Source organism: Stenella coeruleoalba, assembly GCF_951394435.1.
Source record: "Stenella coeruleoalba genome assembly, chromosome: 4".
NCBI lineage: Eukaryota > Metazoa > Chordata > Mammalia > Artiodactyla > Delphinidae > Stenella > Stenella coeruleoalba.
In genome coordinates, this window is record NC_137149.1 from 104,401,558 (window position 1) to 104,426,854 (window position 25,297).

General features: G+C 45.5%; 1 protein-coding gene across 5 annotated transcripts in view; it reads left to right on the top strand.

The window, feature by feature from the left end:
• SHROOM3 (shroom family member 3) overlaps positions 1–25,297 on the top strand; it is a 313,272-nt gene that overhangs the window by 230,550 nt on the left and 57,425 nt on the right. For 4 of the 5 annotated variants that reach the window (XM_079920714.1, XM_079920716.1, XM_079920715.1 and 1 more), the window contains one exon: positions 23,714–23,845. In XM_079920714.1, the coding sequence (XP_079776840.1) occupies positions 23,714–23,845 (132 nt within the window). Of the gene's footprint in view, positions 1–4,726; positions 5,100–23,713; positions 23,846–25,297 lie in introns of those variants that run through there. The other variant, XM_079920717.1, reaches the window with a different exon arrangement.

Here is a 25,297-nt window from a genome sequence, read left to right on the forward strand (position 1 = left end):
CTCACCCCATAACACTGAAAATGGCCTTTGTCTCGTATGTTTCCATGAGGACAAATACTTGCTGACTACCTTCACTGTCAAAAGCTATCCCTTCAAGTCTTATTCTGCTAGTTCTGTTGTTGTTCTGTTCTTCCTTTTTGCTTCTATTTAGACCTATACAGTTTTGATGCTGGATCCCAAATCTGACCCACAAAGCCATGCACGCTGCCATTGAGTGCTGTACTAACATGCATTTGCAGCGACGCAAATAGTGACTGAACATTTGCCTAACTAGTCCTCCTCTCTCTTTTCCTTGGGTCCTGACCTTTGCAAGATTCTAAGTAACTTTATGGGTAATAACCAGGTTGCATAAAGGCCTTTCCTTGGGACCCTGGTCCTGGGGCTAAAAGAACAGCAGGAAACACAGAAGTGCCCTTGTCAATATGAATCAGCTGCTAGCAGCAGAAGATGCCTTAAATAAGGAGAGAAAGGAAGGTGTCAGCACAGAGGACTTGCAGGCTCAGTGGGCTATTTATGAGAAAGGTCTGTGATAGAGGGGTAACTAACTCTGAGAAGCTGAAAGAAATTATAGGGTTTTCCCCTTTCTTGTTACAATCATCACTTCATGAAATAAATTATTTCCCAGGTTTGAAGCAGTCTTAAATGCATTTCCTTACTTTCAATTTCCATTTTAACATTTTATTCAGTAGGATGGTTATTCACTTGTTTTTCACATTTTTCTGTGAGCAGTTCAAAAAAATCAAAATATTTATCAAAGTGAGTACTACATTAGAAGTTACAAAAATTTCACACTAAACCCAAATACCCACTTGAGAAGGAAGCACACCATATGTTCTTCCTAATATTTTCTCTCTGAAGCAAATAATCTGTGTTTCAAGTGTATTCTCTCTCTCTCTCTCTCTCTCTCTCTCTCTCTCTCTCTCTCATTTATTTATTTATTTATTTGGCTGTGCCGGGTCTTAGTTGTGGCATGCAGGATCTTCAGTTGCGGCAGGGAGGCTCTTAGTTGTGGTGCACGGGATCTAGTTCCCTGACCAGGGATTGAACCTGGGCCCCCTGCATTGGGAGGGCAGAGTCTTAACTGCTGAACCACCAGGGAAGTCCTTCAAGTGTATTTTTTCTTGATTGTGTTTATATTGGCCATTAAATAGTCCCTAGAACTGATTTTCAATATTCAACAGATGTTGACATTGTTTTTCTAAGGTGTCAACTACCAAAAGAAGAGCACAGATGAACCAGGGAATTTATTGTATAGCTGTGGCAAGCTATTGTATAGCTTGTTGTTGTTGTTGTTATTTAGCAAAGGCTCTTATGTTTCAAATAGTTATATTTTTCACAATAAAACATTATTTATTTGGAATAATAGAAAGAAGGCCAAACGATTGGTAAGAAGTAATGGTTGACTATTTCTAAGTGAAATTTAGTTTCATATTCTAAAGTATAAAATGGTAGACTATTTCTAAATGAAATTTAATAAAGTACAATATATATTATAAAACTTACTACCGTAATATAGAAAAGAAGCTAAATTTGTGAAAAAAATTTCAAAATCTGAATCACGTATATGATTTCTATATGTAGTTTCTTTCAAGGTATAATTAATTGTTAGACTAATTGAAATTAAATAATTCAAAGAATAACCGCTGAAGCTGGAATTTAGAGCATATGGAAGTCATCCTAAATTTCTTAAGCTTTTTATTTGAAAAAGATACTCATTCTCACAGTTTCTCCTTAGTAATAAGACCTGACAATTATAGTGGAAAAACAAACTTCTAAGTGTGTATACAGTATGAATCAGGTCATTCTGAATTATGCCAGGTCCTCAATTAGAATAGTCTAATTTGATTTTAAATATTTTTAGGTTATCATATTTAACTCAAACTTAATTTGGGTTTGTAGGTTGAAATATTTATGTGAGATGGGGGGGAAATGATTTGGCCGATGATTGCATACAGTGCCCGTGCTGGCTGCCTAAGGGGCCAGTCCTGTCTCCAGCCTTTTTATTTTTTTTATTTTTTTGGCTGCGCTGGGTCTTCGTTGCTGCGCGCGGGCTTTCTCTAGTTGCGGTGAGCGGGGGCTACTCTTCGTTGCGGCGCGTGGGCTTCTCATTGCGGTGGCTTCTCTTGTTGTGGAGCACGGGCCCTACAGCGCAGGCTCAGCAGTTGTGGTGCACGGGCTTAGTTGCTCCGCGGCATGTGGGATCTTCCCGGACCAGGGCTCGAACCCGTGTCCCCTTCATTGGCAGGCGGATTCTTAACCACTGCGCCACCAGGGAAGCCCTTCAGCCCTCCTTTCGACTCATGACCCCTCTCCCATCACCACCTGGTTGCACCTTCCACGCACCCCTGTCTGGTATGTCTCTGTGTAGGTGAGCGCTGTGGTCCCCACGCTGCCAGGGACTTGTTCCCGTGTCTCTGATCTTTTCCTCCCACCACCTGCTCCAGCATCAGAGAAGACTTGGGGAGGGGAAGGGCAAAAATGTGCCTCTTTCCAAGTGTAAATCTTACGGTACGTAAATTATATCACAATAAAGATGTTTAAAAAAAGAATCATGGGGCTTCACTGCCACAACAGTGAGAGGCCCGCGTACTGCAAAAAAAAAAAAAAGTATTTTTCCAGAATCTGCGGTACAGTGGAAGCCCAGGGACTTCCCATGGTAGTGATGGATTTCACTGGTGTAATACAGGCTGTGCAGGAGCTAAAAGTTGGATCCAAAGTACTTTTAAAACATTTTTTTAAATTAAAGTATAGTTGATTTACAATGTTGTGTTAGTTTTTGGTGTACAACAAAGTGATTCTGTTTTGTATAGGTTATACGTTACGACAAGATATTGAATGTAGTTCCCTGTGCTATAGTGTAGGACCTTCTTGTTTATCTTTTTATTATATACAGTAGTTTGTATCTGCTAATCCCAAACTCCTAATTTATCCCTCCCCACTCTCCTGTTCGGTAACCATAAGTTTATTTTCTATGGCCAAAGTGTGTTTTGAATCACCAATTTAAAGTGATGTTTCATGCAGGAGTGGAGGGATCTGGTCCACCCTTATGAGATTTCACCTGACCCTGAGCACTTAGAAAACAAGATAAAGCAGCAGCAGGAGAGGAGGTCTTATCTATTCTGCCTACCGAGCTCCTGGCTGTGTCCTCAGCTGATACTTCTTACTTCCTCAACATGGTGGCAGCGGCAATATGCTTGCTAAGCTGTAAGGACTGACCACGTTGTTTAAAGCTTAAGTTCTGACTATCACCTGCTTCCACCTAAAACTAGACTCCTACAGGACATTAGGACACAGGACAGGCAACATTAGCCTCCCTGCTTCTTACATCTAGCAACAATGTGTGTGGGTACCTCTCTGGCTGTGTGGCAGGTATATATATATTTGTACATGCTTGTGATACCATAGTGAAAACAAAATACAATTTTTTTTTTTGCGGTACGTGGGCCTCTCACTGTTGTGGCCTCTCCCGCCGCGGAGCACAGGCTCCACACGCGCAGGCTCAGCAGCCATGGCTCACGGGCCCAGCCGCTCCGCGGGCATGTGGGATCTTCCCGGACCGCGGCACGAACCTGTGTCCTCTGCATCGGCAGGCGGACTCTCAACCACTGCGCCACTAGGGAAGCCCCAAAATACAATTTTAAGGGAGATAATACCTTGGGGAGGGGGAGCCTGTCCATGAAGATATCTGTAAAGAGGCCTATTTAGTTGTTGCTGTAGCCCCTAATGGCTTCTGCATTCTGCCGGTATATTACAAAGAACACAGACAAGTAAAGGCAAATAATATTAACTCTATGGGAACTGAGGCTTCTACTTCCTACCTAATTAAGCATTCTCTTTTCTGTGTCTATATGTGTATCGCCTTAAATATAGAACCTGAAATTTTAACAGGCATTTAGCATTTATGCTTGAGAAGTAATAAAGCCAATCTCAAACCTTACTGTTATTTTAATCACTGGAGATGACATGTGAAAGCAATTAAGAAAGGTACTCTCTAGGAAAAAAGAAAATCTTACCTCCCTTGAAAGAGGCTGGAAAAGCCTTTGAAGAAAGATGGAGCTGAAAATAGCACATAGCTTCCTTAAGAATATTAAATGGGCGCCCCTATCTTATCCTAATGCAAAACAAATGCAAATGTACATATTGCCTAAGACCCCCAAGTTTGCAAAGCTGAATCCAAAATCTGAAAGATCACAGTCATAACCACTGAATAATCACCTGTCTCTCATCTAGAGAAGATGCTCCTGGAAACAAAAGAACTGGGAAGGGAGGTTTCAACAGCATTAGCGTTCAGCAACAACCTGAAATTCTCTGGTTGATTTATACTGAAAAAGGACACACTCTCCGTGGATGGTTATTTTCCTTGTAATGTGAGGTGCTTTTTAAAAAAAAAAAAAAGTGAACTTTTTACCTTGCTTCTTCATTCGTGCTTCATTTGATCAATTACTAACTATATAGCCCCTGAAAAGCGAGCGCGGGCTTCTTGAAGTGGCTCTTTTCCTTTTGGCTCCCTCTTCATTTCAAAATGGGCGGGGAGGTGGAGTTAAGACACCTTTCTGACTGTGAACCGATAAAGCAGGGCCTGAGAGTGTGTGCGTCGGTCCCCTTAATACCACGAGGACCCGAGGACGCTGACTGCGGAGGGGCTAGCGGAGCCCGACTCTCGCAGCCCAGAATCCGTTTTCAAACCTTAGGGAGCCAGCGCTGCCATTGAAATGCAAATCTCGTCCTGAGCGTCCGGGCCAATCCGGGAGGCTTCCTGTGGGATTACCTGGTGGCGAGCGCCGAGCGAGCGCGGATCCTCCGGCGCGGCCGCTGCGGCCGGGGAGGCCTAGTGGTCGGGTTCCCCCCGCACCCTCCGGGCCCTTCGCCCGGGTTCACCCCCAGTAGCCGCGCGCCCCGGGCCCGCCGCACAGCAGCCGCTGTAGCCGGGGCGCAGCGCGCTGGGCGCGGCCGAGCCGCCCATTGTTGAGCGCGGCCGAGCCCAGCCGACTATGCCCCGCGCCGCCTCCTCGCAGCGGCGGCGAGGTTTGAACTTGGCGTCGGCCCGGAGCCCAGCGCGGCCCCGGGGGGAGGCGGCGGCTGCCCGGCCAGCGGCGATGGTGAGTGCGGGGCTCGGGTCCAATTCCCCTGGCCCAGGGTGGGTGGGGGGGGAGGGAGGGCGGGGGCCCGGCCGTTTGTTTTCTAAAGGGTGTCTATTTCGGTCCCTGCGGCGACTCTGGAAAATCCTGCCTGTGAGGATGGGTCCCCGGGCGGGCTTTCTCTGCCAGCTGCCGGCCTGATGGCGGGGTAGGTGGCGCGCTCCGAGGGTCTCCTGACACTCGTGGGCCTTGGCCTTTTTCTTCTTTTTAAAAATTTTGTTAGGAAGGCAGAAGGTGCCACTCCAAGAGGAAAAGAATTGCAGATTATTGACAGCGCGAAAACTTTTCAGAAGAAATGATCTGTGAAATATTTTAATTTTGATAAATTGCTTCCCACGAGGGCTCCTATTGAGTTTAGAACGACTTGCCTTTCTTAATGTTACTGGATTTGTTTCCGTAGGAAAGATCCCAAGTGTGCTTTTGAGGGGCATGCCTGCCCCTCCCCCCTTCCACTTGTTCCAGATCTTAAGGCGATTTCTTTTTAAAGTTGTGTTCTACTGTCATGCAGCAAAACTTAAATCATGAAAATGAAATTATACCTGACACATGCTTTACCCTGAGTTCCCAGAGAGATTAAAAGTGCTTTGCTGAGGAGTGGGAGAGAGGTTATAAAATTTCAATACATCCAGCATCCGGTGGGAGTTAGGGTGGGGTGTGACCATCTCTTTCTCTCCGATGTATTTCGGCGTTACTTATTTATTTGTTTGTTTATTTTAATCGTAGTATTGTGGTGCACTTCTGTGCATGGAGGCTTTTGAGAGGAAGGGAATGGGAGCCCACATGCGTATAATCTCCATGGAGAGATTGCTGTGAGACATCAGAGTGCAGCAGGAAATCTTAGCACAGGGGCTTCTAAAGATAGTTCTATGCGTCTCCTATTTCTAGCTAGTTAATATTTAAAGGCTAAATTATCGTTTCCAATTAAAAGCACATTGGTCAGACATATGGCTAAATCTTCCCTCAAATAATCTCACCAGAAGGTGGTTTACCTTTTAATTAATTTTGATGGTTAATGTTTGTCTTTTAAAATCTTTTTTTCATTATAAAAATATTACATGATTGCTGCAGAAAAGGTGCAATATACAGAACTAAGAAGGAAGTAAACTGTTTATAACAATAACATTTACGTTCTATTTGCTAAGGCCTAGTTTTTCATGGAAGCCTAGTTATTTGAAAACTTTGCAGCTGTGAACTTTTTAAAACTGCTAACAAACCTGGTTTAGGAGCTTAAATTAGGAATTGACAAGAAAACAAATTTGTACTTTAGAAAATGTTATAACCAACAATAACTTATTCACATGGTTCATGGTTCAAATAAACAGAATTTATTGTGGCACTTTCTCTTGAATCAACTTTCCACATCTGCTCCAGACAAATGGTTTCTGTTTGTATAGCCTGTTTTGTAAATACATCTCTACCATGAAGGCAAAGTGCCCAGACACATACCCCTTTCCAGTGCTTGTAGCTAGGCTCATAGAGTTAATATTTTTATTGGTTTCTGCATCAGAACTTCCTCACCGTACGCTTGATAAAACCCTGGAGAAGGTTACCAAGGGACGTTGTAGAGAATTTACTTCCCTGGAGATGTTAAGAATAGGATAGGCATCCATCTGCCTAGGATGGCTTCAGTGCAGTACTGTTTGGATAAAGGAAGGCTCGGTCACCTCTCAGAACCCCCAAACTGAGGAATTCTAAACAAATTTCAGTCCTCGATAACCTGGGACCAAAGGAAATAAAGAAAACACCTGAGCCCAGGATGTGGTGAAGCCCTGTTTTGATTTTGATGTAAAACAAAGATTCTCCTTTGGTAAGAAAGATTGTAAATTGTCTTCAGGACTTGCCAGTCCTTTTCTATTGATGGATACAAAATCAACAATGATCTATTTACTTTCTAAGAAGTTCTAGGTTGAGGATAGTGTAAGTTCTGTAACTTAAAGTAAATGAATGAATTGATTCATGGGAATTAAAAGTTCTGCCTCCCAAGGCCGGAAGGGGTGTGTGTGTGTGTGTGTGTGTGTAATAAACCGTGGAGCTAAGGTTGGTGTGCCTGAGAGCTTTCTCCACTTTGGACCCAACCTTCTTTTCAGGCTCCTATCTTGTGTGTTCAATCTGGTTACATTTTTACATCAACATCTTGCTTTCTCGTCAAAATTTATTCTTGGCTTTCCATTTCCAATGGAGAAACTATGTAGTGCTTTCACCAAAACCAAGTATTCCTGTAACTTCTATTGGAGGCTGCCCCCCTGAGCTCCAGCTGTGCTGCTGTATTGCTGGTGATTTTCAGAAGGTCAGGATTTCATGGGTTGCTGCTTCCTCCGCCCTCCTGTTTGACAGAAGTATCCTGTAATTCTAACCACTGTGTGACCTCAATTGCAGTGACACCTTCCTCCCTTTCCGTGGTCACTTGATGAGGAACGCCCCCCCCCCCTCGCCCTCCCTGCAGGATCAGTGGGAAGGGTTCACTTTCTAGGAAAGGTCATGTCAAAAAGAAAATGGGAAGTCAGGAGTCTCCTGGCTGGGCAGTTTTTCACTCCACCTCACACCCTTCAGCTTGTCCTATTTCTCCATGCATGCCAAGCATGTTTTCTTATGCTATGGTAACGCCCAAGAAGGAATAGGAGTATGAACAGTGGTCTTCATTTGTTCAACAAATGTGGGAGGTAGCCCAGCAACTGGAGATGGGTCCTCTGCCCTCAGGGAACATGTCGTATTAAAGGAGAAATCAAACAGGTTAATAAGCTAGTGTCATTCGCAGGGAGTAGAGTACAGGGGTTAAGAACTTGGGTTTGTTGTAAAGTTAAACATACATCGACCCTGTGACTTAACATATCCACGCCTAGCTGTTTACCCAAGTTGATGAAAACAAATGTCCACTAAGAGACTTGGACAGAGTGGCCATAGCAACCTTATTCGTAATTGCCAGCAGCTGGGAACAGCCCTATGTCCATCAACAAGAAAATGGATAAACTGTGGTACAGCCATACGAATGGAATACTACTTGACAATCAAAAGGGATGAACTTGGGATACATACAACAGCCAGGACGAATCTCAACCATTATGTTAAACTGAAAGGAGCCAGACACAAAAAGGATACACAAACAGTTCTATTTATGAAGTACTAGAATAGGCAAAACTAATCTGTGACCGCAGAAGTTAGTGGTTGCTTGGGATAGGTGGCAGGGTGGGGGAGAGTTTGAGTAGAAAGAGGTAAGAAGAGACTTTCTGGAGCCATAGAAATGTTCTGTGTCTTTATTTGCATGATGGTTACACAGTGTCTAACTCCATGGAACTGAACACTTAAGACATGTATTTTATTGTATGAGAAGCATTAGCTCAATTAGAAGAAGAACTTAAGTCCTAGGGATAGATAAGGGTATACATCCCATCTCTGCTTGTAGGTTTACGTTACCTTGGGCAAGTTATTAAATGCCTCTGAACCCGGAAACGTTGGAAAGGAATAAAACATCTCCTTCATATAGGGTGGTTGTAAGGATTGAGTTAGATAATGAAAGTATTTAGCTTAGTTAAGGACTCAATAAGTGTCAGCTAATAATTCCATGTACTGTGATAAATATGTGGTTTTGGTGTTAATGATAAAGTTATTTGCACTTTTTGCGAAAGCCATCTCATTTATTTACGATTATGTAACATATTAACCGATATCCTTAGCATTGTAGGTGTCTTCATTTTAATGGGTCCTTTTTCGAGGTTGTAGGGAGTTTAAATTTAAAGTTCTTGCCTATCTGATCAAAATACCAGTGGGGCTTTGCTTTGCCAACAGAGGTAAACCTCAAAGAGAGGAGATACTCACTAGGTAAACCCCTCTTTATTTATTTATTTATTTTGGCTGCGTTGGGTCTTCGTTGCTGCGCGCCGGCTTTCTCTAGTTGCGGCGAGCGGGGCTACTCTTCGTCGCGGTGCACGGGCTTCTCATTGCGGTGGCTTCTCTTGTCGCGTAGCATGGGCTCTAGGCACACGGGCTTCAGTAGTTGTGACGCGCGGGCTCTAGAGCGTAGGCTCAGTAGTTGCGGCGCACAGGCTTAGTCGTTCCCCAGCATGTGGGATCTTCCTGGACCAGGGATCGAACCCGTGTCTCCTTCGTTGGCAGGTGGATTCTTAACCACTGCACCACCAGGGAAGTCCCATAAATCCCTCTTTTTCTGAGGACTGATTTAGTGGTAGCAGTTGAAGCTGAACTCCCAGATTAGGCTCACAGCATTCACAGAATCCAGGTGAAAGGTTTACATATTATAAACTCTTTCCAGCCATGTAGGGGGAAAAGAAAAAACGATCTCTGTATAATGTGCTTTTTTTTTTTTAAAGGGACACATTGTATAACTGGAATTTTCAGTAAAATGCCTTGCACAGAGTGGTAAATATAATACTAGTTTACTTAATCTATTAAGCTTCAATTATTTAGGTTCAACAGAGTGTTTGGGAAAGATGATATAAACTTTTCCAACTCCAACAGAGGCATTTTGTTTTTAGGTTGTTTTAATTCATTCACTAAACATTTATCCAATGTTTACTGAGAACATATTAGCCGCTGGGAATTCAATGATAAATAATAAGTCATTTTATACTCAAGGGTTCATAGCTGCCTTGATTGTGAATGTGAATGTGTGTCCATTTCTCTTGGACTTTTTTTCAGAGCAGAGGACTCTCTTAGGCTAGTTTTGTTGGCTTTTTTTTAAAGCCTCTTGCTTAAGGTGGAGGTTTAAAATCCTGGGGTCTTCTCACCCCCATTGGTACTATTTTCTTAAACACCAGAATTTCTTCTTCTTATCCTTACTAAAAATAACAACAAAATGGTCTCCTATAAAGGCAGTGTAGTGTCGTGGAAAGTGTCTTAGACTGTGGAAACAGAACCACCTGGGTTTGAATCTGAGCTCTACTACCTACTAGTGATTTAGGGTAAGTTCTTAAATTCTTTAAGCCTGAGTTTCCTCATCTGCAAAATGGTGATAAAAGAAGTATTAATATAGATCAGATTAGGCTGTTATAAGGATTAAATGACAAAATACATGTAAAAATAACTAGCCTGGCACCTGGTGGGTATTAATATCTATCGAGTACTTGCTAAGAGTAAAGCACTGTCTGAAGCTCTTCTTGTATCTTCCTTGCACTCCAATGAGGTAGGCACTGTTATTGCCCCCTTTAGAGGTGAGGAAACCCCCAAACACAGAAGAGATTAAATAGCTTGCTGAGGGCATGGAGGTGCCAGGGTTGGAACCCCACAAGATCTCTCCTCTCAACTGAGGAGGTTCATAATAGATGTCAGTTACTTTTCCCTTTTAGGTAAAATTATTTTAAGATTTCATGATTGCAGGGAGAAAGTTACACCAATAAGTGGTGCTGGGGCGACCATTATGGGCTGTATGCAGGTGAACGCTGGTGATGGAGAATTGGTATGTTCTTAAGTGGTCGATGGACCTACTTTCAACTTTGTGGAGCGGGGCTTACAGCAGAGGCGCTCATAAACATGTCAGGGTCTTTCCCCAGCCCCTCAGCAGTCTTCCTGTGAATGGCCCTCTCTGGCCTGTGAACGGAAAATGTGGATTTGGCCTAGACTTTGTGGAGCCCGTGTAGGGATTGACATAGGTGTGATCTTATCTTGGTCTCCACCGGAAGGCAGGGTGAGAAGCGTGCTCCAGAGCCCTGAAAGTAAGAGGAACAGTAGGTCCTTGTTGCTTATTTATTTTATGTATAGTAGTGTGTACCTGTTAGAATATATATGCGTATACACACACACACACACACACACACACACACATATATCCACATAACTGAATCACTTTGCTGTACACCTGAAACTAACACAGCATTGTAAATCAACTATACTTCCAAAAAATAAGAGGAACAGTAAACTGTTACCCCGGGATACCCCCATTTTCGTGGCTTTTCCTCAACTGCCAGATTCTGGAGAACCCTGAGTTAGAACTTTAAATAAGAAGAAATCCCAAGTGGTAGATTGAGAACCCTACTGATTTAATGCAGACATACAAAGTCACATCGGCCAATTAAAATAACATGTGGATGCCTCAGGGGGAAACGTCGTTAAATATCTCTACAGACACGATTCCCTGTTTAGATATGAGCCTTTTCACTTAATCCCCACCCTGCCCCACCAGAGTACAGGTTTTTGTGCAAGATTCTCTGTATTAATGTTCTCAACGCCCATGCCTCTCCTCTGCAGCGTAGCTTGACAGCCGGCATCTCAGGACCATTTCCTCAGTCGCCCAGGTCTGTTTAAGACACGCCAGAAAGCCCCCCAGCAAGCAGAGTGGGTGCCGCTGGGGGCAGTGGGCTGAGGCCAGGGGGCATGAGGAGGAGCCCCTTTGCAAAGTGCTGCTTGTATTAGAAGGAATGTCACCATGTACCAGTTTTGTCCACCCAAGTGAGCCACGTTATCTCAGGGCAAAGTTCCTGGCAGACGAGACTTCTGGGGCTCCGCTCTCTGAAGGGGAGAAAAGAAATCTGGAGGAAGAACCTACAGGGGTCTTGGCACTCTGGTTGTCGCTGACCCCTCGAGGCTGCTTGGCTCTGTGCAAGCTCCACCTGTCGCTAGTCTGATCCACAGTAACTGTGCTCAGCTAAAGTTAGGAGAATCGCAGGACTGTCCCTTGAAGTCCCACTCTGCCTGTTCCCCATCGCCTCCAGCCTCTTTCCCTCAACTTGAAGCCCTTTGTATCAGTTCCCATGGTTACCTCTTCACCACTAGCAGCTGGAATTCCACAGTGGGAGGAGGCCGCCTCCCCTCGGAGCCAGGTCTGTCTGGGGCGGAGGCCCCCGATCCGCCACTGGTTCATGACATGGGGTCACAGTCCGGTACCTTCTCTTTGTCGTGGATTCTGTACCTTTCCCAGGCTTGGCATGCTGGCGTTCTAGTGGGAGGGGAGACCAGGGGTGATGCACGGCTCACAGGGTGTTTCCTGCCCTCGGCTGGCCCGCCGGCTGCCGCCTCCTGTATGTTGGTGCCCAGGGGAGGGGGTAGGACCTGCTCTGCCCAATCAGATAAAGATGACCACTCACTTTCCCACCTGCTTTCGCTTCGGCTTTTGTGCCCAGTACCACCTGTTTATGCGTAGTTGACATCCACAAGACCAGGCTCTGGTCTGGAAGGAATTGGTATCCAAGGCCAGTTTTCCTCCAGCCTGGAGGACCAGGTGGGCACAGGAAACTGGGGGATCATGTGGGGACCTGAGGTTCAAGAGCAGAACATGACTAGCTCAGAGTTTGTCTTGAAGCTGTCACTTCAGATACCATCTGAGGCCCAAATTCGTTCTCATTTAGGGTTCCACTGGCCCCAGAGCTGAAACAGGAATGGTTAACTACGGGTGGAAATTAACCAGCCCCGGTGGTAAAGGTGAGGAGAAGTGGCTACCAATAGAAGCCACCGCAGATCATCGCTCCTGAGGAAGCCAGCACTGGAAGAATTGTTGTGCTTTTCCTGGGATCAGGCAGCTCTGTTTTCTAGAGTTTGTTCCGTCTGCAGATATCTGAGCCCCTAGGTGATATGGCTGTTGTAGGTCGTGGTCAAGGGCGTGCCTTGGAGCCTTTTAGTGTGTTGGGTCTGTGTTTTACCGCTCTACTTGTGATCTCGAGCGATTTATTTAAATTACCTGTGCCTCTGTTTCATTTTCTGTGAAGAGGGAGGACACTCCTGAGGGTTATTATGAGGATTGCATTTGTTATGTAAAAATACTTCGTAAAGTGTAAAGTCCAACACGGGTGTCAATTGGGAATATTTTTTAATGATGTTTTGAGACTGCCATGCTAAGCTAAAGACAGATTTATGTCAGTCCCACTTTTGTGTTATGTATGTCAGTGGGTCCACAATTCCCTGGAGAGGATAGGGTAGTGTTGGGGTGAGTGGGGACACACAGGATTTTTAAAAAGAAAAGAAAAGAAAAAAAGAACTCTGGACTGTATTACACTAACCCTATAGTCATCAAAGGAAAGGAAAAATGGTGGGGATAAGTAGAAACTTAGCCAGTGGAACCATAGTTACAAACACCTTGAAAAGGTGTATTGTAAACCACAAACAATTACTTTTCCACAAATTGACTGCAATTTGGTACCTTGCCTTCCATTTAAAATGTGCTTCCAAAGAGTATAAAGCAACAGCCAGGGGAAAGCTTGGGAGACAGAGTCCTACTTTGGATAATAGCAAAGGTTGGAAACATTTAGGTTTGAGATTTGGAGGCATTTAAATAGCATGGAATGTCTATTATCTACCCTAAAAAGCAGAAAGAATCTTGGATATTGTGGACACAAATGCAGTTGGCATGAGCTTAAAAAAAGTGCATGTGAGCTTCTTTCTAAGACCCAGTAATCCTCTTGGGCAAAGTAAGGATTAGGCCTCCCTCACAAACAAGGGGGTGAGTTCATTTTTGCTAAGATTCCTCAGCTGTTGCCAAATTTAGCCAGGGACCTATTTTCTCCCAATGAATGACCACGTCCATTTACATTTTTAACGTCTACCCCCTCTTCTCCAGGCAGGTCTAGGACAGGAGCAACTTATTTGCAAGTAGATGGGAGAGAGACCCTGTCTCCCACAGACCGCATTGCCATCCCAGGGACCTTAGAGCCAGAGCCCCTCCACCCACTTCTGCCTGCAGGAGGGCAGGAGTCTCTCTCCCCAGAGCCTGACGTAGGAGGACTCCAGGGGCTAAAAAAAACTGGGCCCAAGCTCATCATGTTTTTAAAACAGCCATGCAGACACTTTTGCTGAGTGCCATCCCTACCCACTGCCTGAGGCTCCCTCTGGTGAGAGGAAGCCTCCAGAAGAATTCCTTAGGCCAATTCTGCCTTGATGTTCCAGGAACCATTTCTTTCACACTGGTTGCTGGGTCCTCTGCGCCAGTCTGTTCCTAAGGGGCCCAGGTAATGCCCCATATTTCCTGTTCCTATATGCAAAAACCTCTACTGTGGCGTTAAATATTTATATCCCTCGCCAAAGGCTTTGGACATTTGCTGTTGCCCTTTTTAAGGAATTAAAGAGCCGATCGTTATAGCAGCATCCTGTCACACCCCTTGGGTGACTTCTCATATTCACCTCTCTCATGTAGGTCACTTAGATCAAATGATAATAGCTCCTGTCTTGTAGTGATTATCACATGCCCGGCTTACTAGTCCCATAGCCGCGTCACCAGGCACATCATACTCTGTCCCCTTTTTACAGAAGAGGCCCTGAGGCTCAGACAGAATAGTGGCAGAGCTCAGATTGGAACCCAAGTTGATCTGGCTTCAAATTCTTTGTGTGTCTCTCCAGCAAGGCTGGAAGTCAGAAATTGTCTTCTATTCTGCATAGATTCCAGCTTGGAATCTGCGTGTAGAAAGTGCTCATTACTTGTGGACGGAGATACTTGAGAAATCGTTTTCTCACTCAGGATTTGTCATTTATGCCCCTTTCCCCCCTTGGTTTGTAGACTGTTAACGGTAAAAGGAACCCTAAAGTACATCTGTACCAACCCAGTGCAGGCCTCCTGGCCGCCGCTCCAGTACTATTTCCCTCTATAATAGTTCGTGCATATATGGCCGTTTTTGGTGTCTACTTAGCCATCCAAACTCCTTTTCCCTAATGTTTTGTGGAAATAAGGGAGGAAGTATTACCAAATCTATTTTCCTGTGTTACTTCCACTGTGTCGATTTATTTTTTCTTTTCATAATTGAGATTTTATTGGTTGTTTTGAGGATGAGTACACAGACATTTCAGTTTGCACACAATTCTTAATATATGTACCAAAAATCTAAAAGATTGTGTAGTTGTGATTCTCTTCTGAACAGTTATTCCGGCGACTTTCCAGCTTAAAATTCGGAGGCAAATTTTCCTTAACAGGATATCAAGTACCAATATGTTTAAATTTTGACATGCTGTTATATCGTAAGTTGCACTAATTCATGATTTAATACCATATACACCACACACTTAAATTTTCAGTTGTTCGTAGCACATTTACAAAGTTACTAGGAAAACTGGATGACCATGACCGAAGATGTTACAGAGTGCACAAAATTCTGACAAGGAGAGCCAAGATCAAGGAGTGGTTTGCTTTAGGAAACAATTCTACCAAAAACAACTTGGGAAGAGATGTAATTTAAAGTGTTCAAGACATATTACATGCACTACTGACTCCAAATAAGTATGCTTTGTATTATAGGATATAAAAATTACCCCCGTCTATGGAATGTTAAGTTGACACCCAAGATAATCAAAGCCTCCCATGTTCAATATCCCACTATCTTCTGGCTGTACCGAAAAATAAACAGTCAGCAACTGATTTCACCTCTTTAAAAATGGGATGAGGTGGGATTCCCTCCTTCTTAAAAATGTTTCTAGAGCTACTAAAAAACTTGCATTTACAAAATAGTTGATAAAAACTTTCCTCTGGAGTATACAGGAAGGGAGACAGGGACCACTGATAAGACCGGGTGTATGATATTAATCAGACTCGGCTTCTTTCTCTGCTGCTTCATCGGGGAGGCTGGACTCTCCTTGTTTGTAGTTTCTCCGTTTTCTGCTGGTCCATCTTCTTTAGTCTCTTGTTTAGCCACTTTGGCCTGTTTTCCCTTTGCTCCCCTTTCCCCTTTTGTTTACACTTTTTGGTCTGAAGATTTACCCTTTCCTGCCACCTTTTTTAGCTTGTTTCCACTTTCTCAGGAGCTGGTCTCCTCTTGGGCTCCTCCTTCGCTGAGCCCTGGGTGGATCTGACCTTCCTCTTGGGCATCGTGGAGGCAGGGTGGGCATGTGCCAGGTGCACCGAGAGCCTTCACAAAGCTGGGCTGCCTGGCCACTGCCCAAGCTGCTGGGACCCCCGCCATGTTGCTTCTTGTTCTCTTTCCTGCTCTTCTCATCTCTAGTAGATCCTCTCCAACATGCTCTCCTAGAGGTCGTAACTGGTACTACACCGTGCTGTGTGGTCTGGGAGAGGGAGGTCTTAGGCATTTGGACTGGGAGATTTTCTTGTCTAAATAGGCTTGTCACCATTGCAAGCCTGATGCCTAATCCATTGTGTGGTCCCTGGTTGAACCTTAGCGATTGTTGACTGAGTGAATGGATGATTGGGCTGGGTGTAGCAGTGTGCTCTGAGTCTCACCATGAAGCGTGTCCTGTATCAACAGGAAGTTCCGGGTCAAGGTGCAGTCTGGGTGGCATGGGGGAGGAGCCCTCCAAAATCTGGTCTCATCATTTCTCTAGAGCTAGGGACATTTGGGCTAGGGCCAGAGAGGGGACCCGTCTGAGCAGTAGCCGTCAGTAACTTTTGACTTTCTTCTGAAGAAGCTTTCCCTTTAAAGAAGCTTTGGTATTGTTTGTCACCTGTGTCAGAGGATTTTTAGGATTGTAGACTCTAAAGGCAGTATGATATGAAAGAGCGAGCATGAAAGTTAGAGTTAGGGACCCTGCCTTCATGGAGCTTACAAGTCCCGAGCTCACGCAAGTAACTATCCCTGTCTGAGGCTGTCTCTACATCTGTTAAGTGGGGATAAATAATACCTGCCGTTCTGGCCCTTTAGCATTATTATGAGGGCCAAATGGACTCATGCACAGAAGGTACTTTCAAGCTATAATGGATAATATTAAAGTATGGAACTGTTATGTTTCTTTGGACACTAGGGAGAGGAGAGGGTGGGAGGGAAGAAAGACAGAGGCCTCACTTTCTTAAGACGATTTCATCACCTGATACTGGTTTCCCAGAAATCTTGCTTCCTCCTCCAGGTATTTTTCCACGGTTGTGAGGGATCCCAAAGGAAACCCTCCACCAGCGTGAAGTCTTTTCACTGCCCAGATTTACTCCCAGGGTAGGTAGCTCCACTGCCATTTCCCGACAAAGGTTTTCCTTTAAAACTACGGAGATATGAGACCCATTCTAGTAAGGAAAAAAAATAAGGCTAGTTTTGCTTTTTCTGATAGTTAAAATAATAAATGTTCATTGTAAACTGTTTGCAAGGTATAGAGAAAGAGAAGAAAATATCACCCATGATCCTATCACCCAGTAGGAACATTCTGGTACTTTTGCTGGTCTTTTGTCTTCATTAGTATCTTTTTGTCTCATATGAATGGAAAAAGGGTCATGTGGCAGAAATGCCAGGCAAGTGTGGATTGGCGTGTGGCTGATGCCTAAGAAAAAAGTAAGCAAAGTCCCGGGACCCTCAGAGGCATTTCATGAGGGGTGGCATGGTCTCCGGCCAGACTGCTTTCTACTTGTTTTCTTTCTTTTTGCTTTCTTTATCTATAAAATGAGGATCATTGCTGTCTCAAATGATAAAATTAATGAATAACTTTTTAAAGCACAGTATCTGGTACGTACTCTGCGCCCAAGAAATGTAAGTTGCCTTTCTATCGGTAAGAAGTGAACGCTGCCAGGCACTGTTCTAAGTGCGTTACACATATTAATTCATTCAAGCCTCACAACTATCCTTTGATGCAGGTGTTAAGATTATCCTCACTTTATAGAGGAGGAAACTGAGACACGAGAGGTTGCGTGACCTGCCCAAAGTCAAACACCTACTAGGCGACAGAGCCAGAATAGGAACCCAAGCATCTGGGTGCGGAATCTACACTGTTCATTCAGAGTTACAGCCTGCTACTCACTAGAGTTGATTTGAGATCAGACTCAGTGTTTACGGCTAGGGCCAGATGCTCCAGTGGTAAAGATATCACCAGTTTAATGTAAGCCCTTGCATGAGGGCCCTTGGTTTTCGTTTTTTGTTTTTTTTGTTTTTTTTTTTTTTGTGGCACGCGGGCCTCTCACTGCCGTGGCTTCTCCCATTGCGGAGCACAGGCTCTGGACGCGCAGGCTCAGCGGCCATGGCTCACGGGCCCAGCCGCTCCGCGGCATGTGGGATCTTCCCGGACCGGGGCACGGTCCTGTGTCCCCTGCAGCGGCAGGCGGACTCTCAACCGCCGCGCCACCAGGGAAGCCCAGGCCCTTGGTTTTCTTATGCACTTGCCCTGGGCTAGCTATGTCATAGGGCCCAGTGGGTGGAGGAACTGAAGTCAAAAGTAAATCCAGAGCAGATTAAATATTTAATAGGTAGGTTAAAAGATCTGGCTAATCATTTGGCTTTTTCCCCTACCCACCCTTTTCCAGTCTCCGTGCAAGGCTGGCACAGAGGTCACGGGCTTAAGATCTGGAGATAGTTAGGCTTATGGTTTCAGAAAGAGTCAGAAATATGCTGACTGTCAGTGGTATAAATTGTACACTTGATCCATTTGGGAGGTTTCAGGGGAAATCAAGTGAGAAAAAGCATCAGCAAGAGGAACAGGAGGTACAGACAGACACAGGGCCGAGACATACAGAGCACAGCTATGCATGGCTGAAGGGTTAGGTATGGGCCCCCTGTAATAACCATGCTGCCGAACCAAGGTGGGTGAGCAGAAGGGTTTTTGAGGACAAGTAAAAGGCATGCCTATGATGGAACGCACTGGGTAGGATACAGGCCTGAGAGAGTGCAGTGTGAACAGCTTCCTAGATGGTAAGTCATCATTTAAAAAACAAGAAAGGAGAGTAATGAAGGGACAGTGACCTGAAAGGTTAAGTCTAAATACATAGGTACCAAAAGGCCAGCAATAGAAACAAGGAGCTTTTAAAGAAAGGGCAGTTCATTGAGAATGTCTGTGAAATCTTTGGTAAGTGCCCAGTCACCAGCAAATGAAGAACAGCTACGTTAGGCTAAGAAACAAACCTGAACCTACGGGCATCAGTTCTTAAAATCGTCCTCTGCACACTGAAGAAGCCGAGAATCCAGGCCCTCTCCGCCTCCCAGAGACTGAAGGGAAGAGTGCTGGGGAGCCTGAGGTGATGATACAAGAGGCCTGCTAACAGGATGCAGAGATGACGGTGGGACCAGTTTCCCGCGTGATGGATACAGAGTGGCACAAAGAGAAAATAGAAACCCAGGAAACCACAAACACGACTTTTCATGAAGCAGATCGTGAAAATGAATACACGCAAGCACCTAGCCTAAATCCGAAGGAATTTCTCCAGAGGGCTCTGAGGACAACTTAGCCCTGTATAAATGCAGGTCTGTCTGCTTCATCTCAAAAGGCGTGCTGGCTGCTTCGAAAAATAAGGCAGCGAAACTGCGCTGAGCTGCACCAACTGTTTGTCGAAGGGCTTGGCCCGTGGTCCCCCAACACTGCTCTCGACTCCACGAAAGCAGCTGTTGATGACAGGGACCAAGAGTTAGAGCCGAATTCTACTTTCACAAAGAAATTGACTCACAACCTTATGTAGAAAGTGGCTATAAGGAAAGAGATCCCTACCTTCCCCCAAACATGTATTGGAAACAATTTAATGCCTTTAAGGGTTGAAGGGCAGAGAGCCCCACCTTGGGTGCATTCCACAATTATTCCCTTTACAATCAACTATGATTCATTCTATAAGTCTGTGTGGTGTGCCTCCCATGACCCACCCACTGTCTCAGGCCCTGGGTATGTAGTGGTTTAAAAGCACAAAACTGAAGAAAAGTCAGCCATGGGCCCTGTTGCACTTATTGTCCGGTACATACCGTGTGCAAATGAACATTTACATGCGGCTCCAAGTGCAACCAAGGGAAAGACCAGGTGCCGGGAAGAGACTCTTTGAGGTAGATGAAGCCATCTCTGAGGAGGTGATGTTCCACTGGGGACCGGAAGACTGAGGAGGAGTCAGCCAAGCAGAGAATTGGGAGGAAGGCTGTTCCAGGTGGAGGGAACCTCATGTGTGAAGTGGAGAGCTTGGCAGGCTTGGGGAGCCCAGGCCAGGCCAGTGAGGACAGGGTGAATGAGAGGGGAGATGTTAAAGGGTGGGCAGGAGCCAGGTCACTGGAGACCTCACAGCCAAGTTGGATTTCCTCCAGAGTGCATGGGGAAGCTACACAAGTTTTATTACTAGAGATGATGTAATCCACTTATTTTTTAAAGGTAGTGCTGGCTGCTGGGTAGGTGCTGGGTTGGTGGGGACAGGAATGGATGTGACTGTCAAGGAAGCTGTTCCTGGATAAAACACAACCAAAAGGACGAAACTGCTGATTCTGAGAACCAAGCTCTTCCTAAGGTTGTAACGGTCCATGCTAAGGAGATAGGAGCCCCCCTGCCCATCCCCATTTAAACGCAGTAGAAACCAGGAGCACAAGGGATCTGGAGAGACCACGATATTGGGCCTAGCCCAGCTCTGTATGTCTTTCTCTCCAGCTTTCCAGGACCCTCCCCAGTTTTCATGGTGTTCAAGAGAGCTACAGGAACAGGATGATCCAGAACCTTTTCTTCAGTATTGGCTGAAACTCAGTTCAGAAAGCAGTTAAGGACTCTATTAAAATACCAAATAGTAAAGCAGTCCGTATATATTCATGAATTATGACTAGTGAGGGCTGGGAATATGAATGTACTCATCATAGAAAGTAGAAGTACGTAGGTGGTTGGCGTGGATCTTTTGTTTAACTATCTGGCAAAGAAAGATGATACTGGGATAGTGGATCACAGTCTTTTTTTTTTAATTAATTAATTATTTTGGGGTATGTTGGGTCTTCGTTTCTGTGCGAGGGCTTTCTCTAGTTGCGGCGAGCAGGGGCCACTCTTCATCGCGGTGTGTGGGCCTCTCACTGTCGTGGCTTCTCGTTGCGAAGCACGGGCTCTAGGTGCGTGGTCTTCAGTAGTTGTGGCTCACGGGCTCTAGAGCACAGGCTCAGTAGTTGTGGCGCACAGGCTTAGTTGCTCCGCAGCATGTGGGATCTTCCCAGACCAGGGCTAGAACCCGTGTCCCCTGCACTGGCAGGCAGATTCTCAACCACTGCGCCACCAGGGAAGCCCCACAGTCTTTTTTTTTTAGCCCCCGTTAAATCTTCTCAAGTCAGCTCGGATTCCTGTTTCCTCACTCATAGTTGGTGATACTGAGACTGGAGAACAGCAAGAAACAATATTAAAAAGAGCCTTCAAAAACATCTCATAAGTTTTGCCAACAAGATTCACTATGGAATTTCTTTTCACTAGAACATGTGAGTTTAAAAATGTGTATTTGTTGTCCAGGTTATTCCAGAAAGAGGTGATTCCAGAAAAGGAGTGCTCTGGGTGCTGGAGATTCTTCCTGCGCTCCTTCCCACCTGTTTCCTCCTTGGTGTCGTGCATCCAGACAGCTCACTCGGGAGCCAGCCCATCCAGGGTGGGGGGAGGTGAAGATTAGCGGGGAGGCTGTGCTGTGACTTAGCCTGGGGGCCGCCATCAGCAACAATCAACCCCAGCCCTGGTTTTATGAACCCTCGCACCCAGTTGTTAACGTCAGCTGGTCCCCTGGAGGGCATTGCTGGGGTGCTCATCTCTGCTAGGGTTGAAAAGGATCACGCACTGAAAATCCTTAAAAAGATAAGACAGTCTCGTGTTCTTGCTTCCATCTCCTTCCCATTTGCCTGCTCTTCCTGCCAGCCCTTTACTCCAACAGCTTTCACCCTGGACTTTCCGTCCCTTGGTGCCTCCCAGAGAGGGGGGAGGGGGTAAGGAGAGAGAAAAGGGCTCAGCCATTGTGCAGAAAGGACAGAGCCAGCAATTGTGGTTTAGGAAAAAAAAAAAGAGGAAGTTATTAAATGCCACAATGTTTTTTTGAAAGCTCAGGCCTGGTCTTTATTGTTTTTCCCCAGCAGACAACGTCAGGGTCTAGAGGAGAGCTGGAAAGGCAAGCTTGCTGTCGGAATGGATTCTACCAATGGGTGGTCTTGGATGTGCTGTGTATGTTTGTGTCACCTTTATGTTCATGTGATGATGAGATGCCTTTGAGTATACTTTCCACCTCAGCTTAAGCCTGATGGCCGTTGGGGTTGGTGCCTCTGAGGGTTGTAGAAATCCTAACTGGAGACCACATGATGAATTCTGCAAAAGGCTCTGACATGCTAACTCTGGACAAAACTCTTTTTGCTGTTATTTCCAGCATAAATTAGGTCTTTTTAATTGTGTCTATTTTACATGACATCTTAGCTGAAAGGTGCTCTAAAATGAAGGTGCTGTTGAAGACAGTAATGAAAATGGTTCGTTAATTAAGCACGTACCCCATGTGTAGGCACTATGCTAGACAGTTAATAGTCATTATCTAGAAACTTTATAGCAACTCTGCAGGATACATATAATAACAGGAGCTGATTTGCTGAGGGCTGAATATGTACCAGACTCTATCCTAAGTGCTTTATCTGAATTAGTTTCAGTTTCTCAACAACGTATGAAAGCCATTGGTCCTTTGCACTCATTTCAGAGACGAGAGAACAGGCACAGAGAGGGCGAGGTACCGAGCTGGTCAGAGGGTAAGGCCAGGACTCTGACTCAGCAGCAGACGCCAGGGCCAGGCTCCTACATCGTGGGCTCTGCCTCTTATTCTCACATTCCCTGAGGCTCAGTGTTGACATTCCCAACGTCATTCAGCTCACAAGTGACAGAACCTCAACCGGGTCTTCAGACTTCAAGTCTAGGGGAATATTGAGTATATTCAAAGCCAGGAATCTTAAATTTGGTGAGAAAAGTAAAGTAACAAAGGAGGTAATGATGCTTCGGTCAAACTAAAGATGAAAACTTTAGCTTAGAAGTAGCAACTCCCTGCCGACTGCCTGGTCATCTCCCTCCCTGTCCTGAAATACAAAGAGATCACCACCATTCATGATCCCACCCCTTCTCGGCCAAGGCCAACGCAGAGGAGCAACAGCAGGCATTTGCGCCTTCTCCAGAGGACGTGGTGCAGGGGTTACCAGTCGGCTCTCAGAGACAGACACGAAAACACACCACTGGTACCCAGTGTGGCAAGCCCTCCTCAGCACCTGAGGCAGGGGACAGACAGTCTGATCGAGAGGAGGCCTTGAAGGTGCAGTCAGGGTGTTTGGAAATTCAGGAGCCAAGACTCTCCTCCGGAGAAGAAATACCTGTGTTCCCATGGTGGGACGCCCTGGGCGCTCGGGGCTTAACATTTTTCTCTGCCTGCCTGGGAGTATGGAGGGAAACAGCTATGGGAATGGTGTTAGGGACTGTGTGGGGGGTGGGGTTAAATGGACACACAGAAGGCTTGCCTGCAGCACGGTGGAATCTAAACAATGTGAAATAGCTCGGCCTCAAGAGTTGGCATGTGCCCCTGAGCTGCCACCCACTGAACAGAGTGAGGGCTGCTGCACTGGAGGATTGCGCTCCTTCCTGCGAAACTGAGACAGGAGGCCGTGGGGACTTGTCTGAGGGAACCACCTTCTTGGACAGCTTGCTTCAGTGAGGCCAGTTTTTCACTTACTTACCAGTGGCTACTGAGTTATAGGAGGGTTCATCTTCTTAACAGTCAATATATATTTCTTTCCCCCTTGGCTGGAAAAAGCTGGTATTCTAAGATTGGGAAGTACACGTTATTGCTTCACAGGAACACAGATAGGGGAGGATGAAGACCCCCAGGAGCGCATTTGCCTTCCTTCGGGCAGAGCGCCTAGGTGGGTGCAGGCTTAGACCTCTACGCTCAGCTGTGCTGCTCTCCTCTAACCCCAGGGTTAATTCTCATACATTTTCCAGGTCGGATTCATTTGTGCCCCCTGCCCAGGAACACCATCATGCTCAACTTCCTGTTTTCCTATTTTTTCCAGAGATGCGTGTGCAGACCCGGACCCTGCAGACACAGGCACCTCTGAGTCCTTCAGCCCAGAGCACCTGACCTCTGACCCCCAGCACAGGAAAGCAGCATGGTCAGGAGGGGTTAAACTTCGACTGAAGCACAGGTAAGAGGCACGGAGGGCTGCACTGAGCGGTTCGGAAGAGGGACTTGGCTGCTGGAAGAGGGAATTGGGGGGCAAGGCTGGTCGAGAACACAGACGAGTGAGAGAGCTGAGGAGGGCCCGGAGGAGGGGGTCAGATGGAAGCTCAGGGTTCAGGAGGATAACCACCTAATGATAGTTTTCAAACTAGGTTCTGAAGAAGCATCAAGTTCCTGGGAGGTAATCTGGGGGTCCCTCAAATCATTTGATGAAAATATCTTTTTAAAAATACATTGGCAACTGTATTTAAAGCTATAATTTAAAACACCAAAAGAGATACACCAACATCTTGCACTTTGGAAATGACTAATGCGTTACATTGTACAACAAGATTGATTCATCTTTGAACTGATATTCACTGAACACATCTTATCTCTAGTTGAGGAATGTCCTGAGATTACAAAGTTGGTCTAATAAAAATTTGCAGCGGGCTTCCCTGGTGGCGCGGTGGTTGAGGGTCCGCCTGCCAACGCGGGGGATGCGGGTTCGTGTCCCGGTCCGGGAAGATCCCACATGCCGCGGAGTGGCTGGGCCCGTGAGCCATGGCCGCTGAACCTGTGCATCCGGACGGAGCCTGTGCTCCGCAACGGGAGAGGCCACAGTGGTGAGAGGCCCGCGTACCGCAAAAAAAAAAAAAAATTTGAAGCTACTTATCTGTGCTTTCTATGTGCTAGGGCTTTGCATACCTCATCAGATTCTCACACCAGTGCTGTGAGGTTTGCACTAGTGTAAAGGCATCTCGTTAGGAGGCAGTAGATTCAAATCCAGGCAGTTTGAGCTCACAGCCACTCCACCCTATTGCCTCAGCAATCAGCATAACAGAACCTACTTCCTAGGACAACTGTGGGAATTCAATGAGATAAGGTATTCAGCACTTAGCACAGAGCCCCGCTCCTGCGGAACAAGAAATAAATGTCAGGTGAAGTAAACATTAGGTGGTGGTATAATGATGTTCCGGTTATCATTCTCATCATGCCTTTCATCACTGTCACATAAGTCTGTGTACCAGCATGAAAGGCAGTATAATATAGTGAGTAAGATGGGGGCGGGGGTTGTCTGTGGAATCAGGCTACCTGGAGTTCAAATCTTGATTCTGCCACTTAATAGATAACTGCAGGCAAGTTATTTAAACTTTGTTTCCAATCTATAAAATGAGTTTAATAACTAATCTACCCCAAAGAGTTGCTGAAAGGATTGAAAATGCTAATATACATAAAACACTTAGAGTGGTACCTAGCCCATCGTAAGCGCTCAGTAGATGTTGGTTATCATTGTTTTCAATTATCCTGATTTCAGTTTGGGGGGGCGTGGCTCTTTCATGTAGACACGTGGGCTTGGATTAGAAATAAATAAACATTATAAACTTAGATTTATGCAATTACCCATGTTTATGGATATGCAAATATACATTAAAGT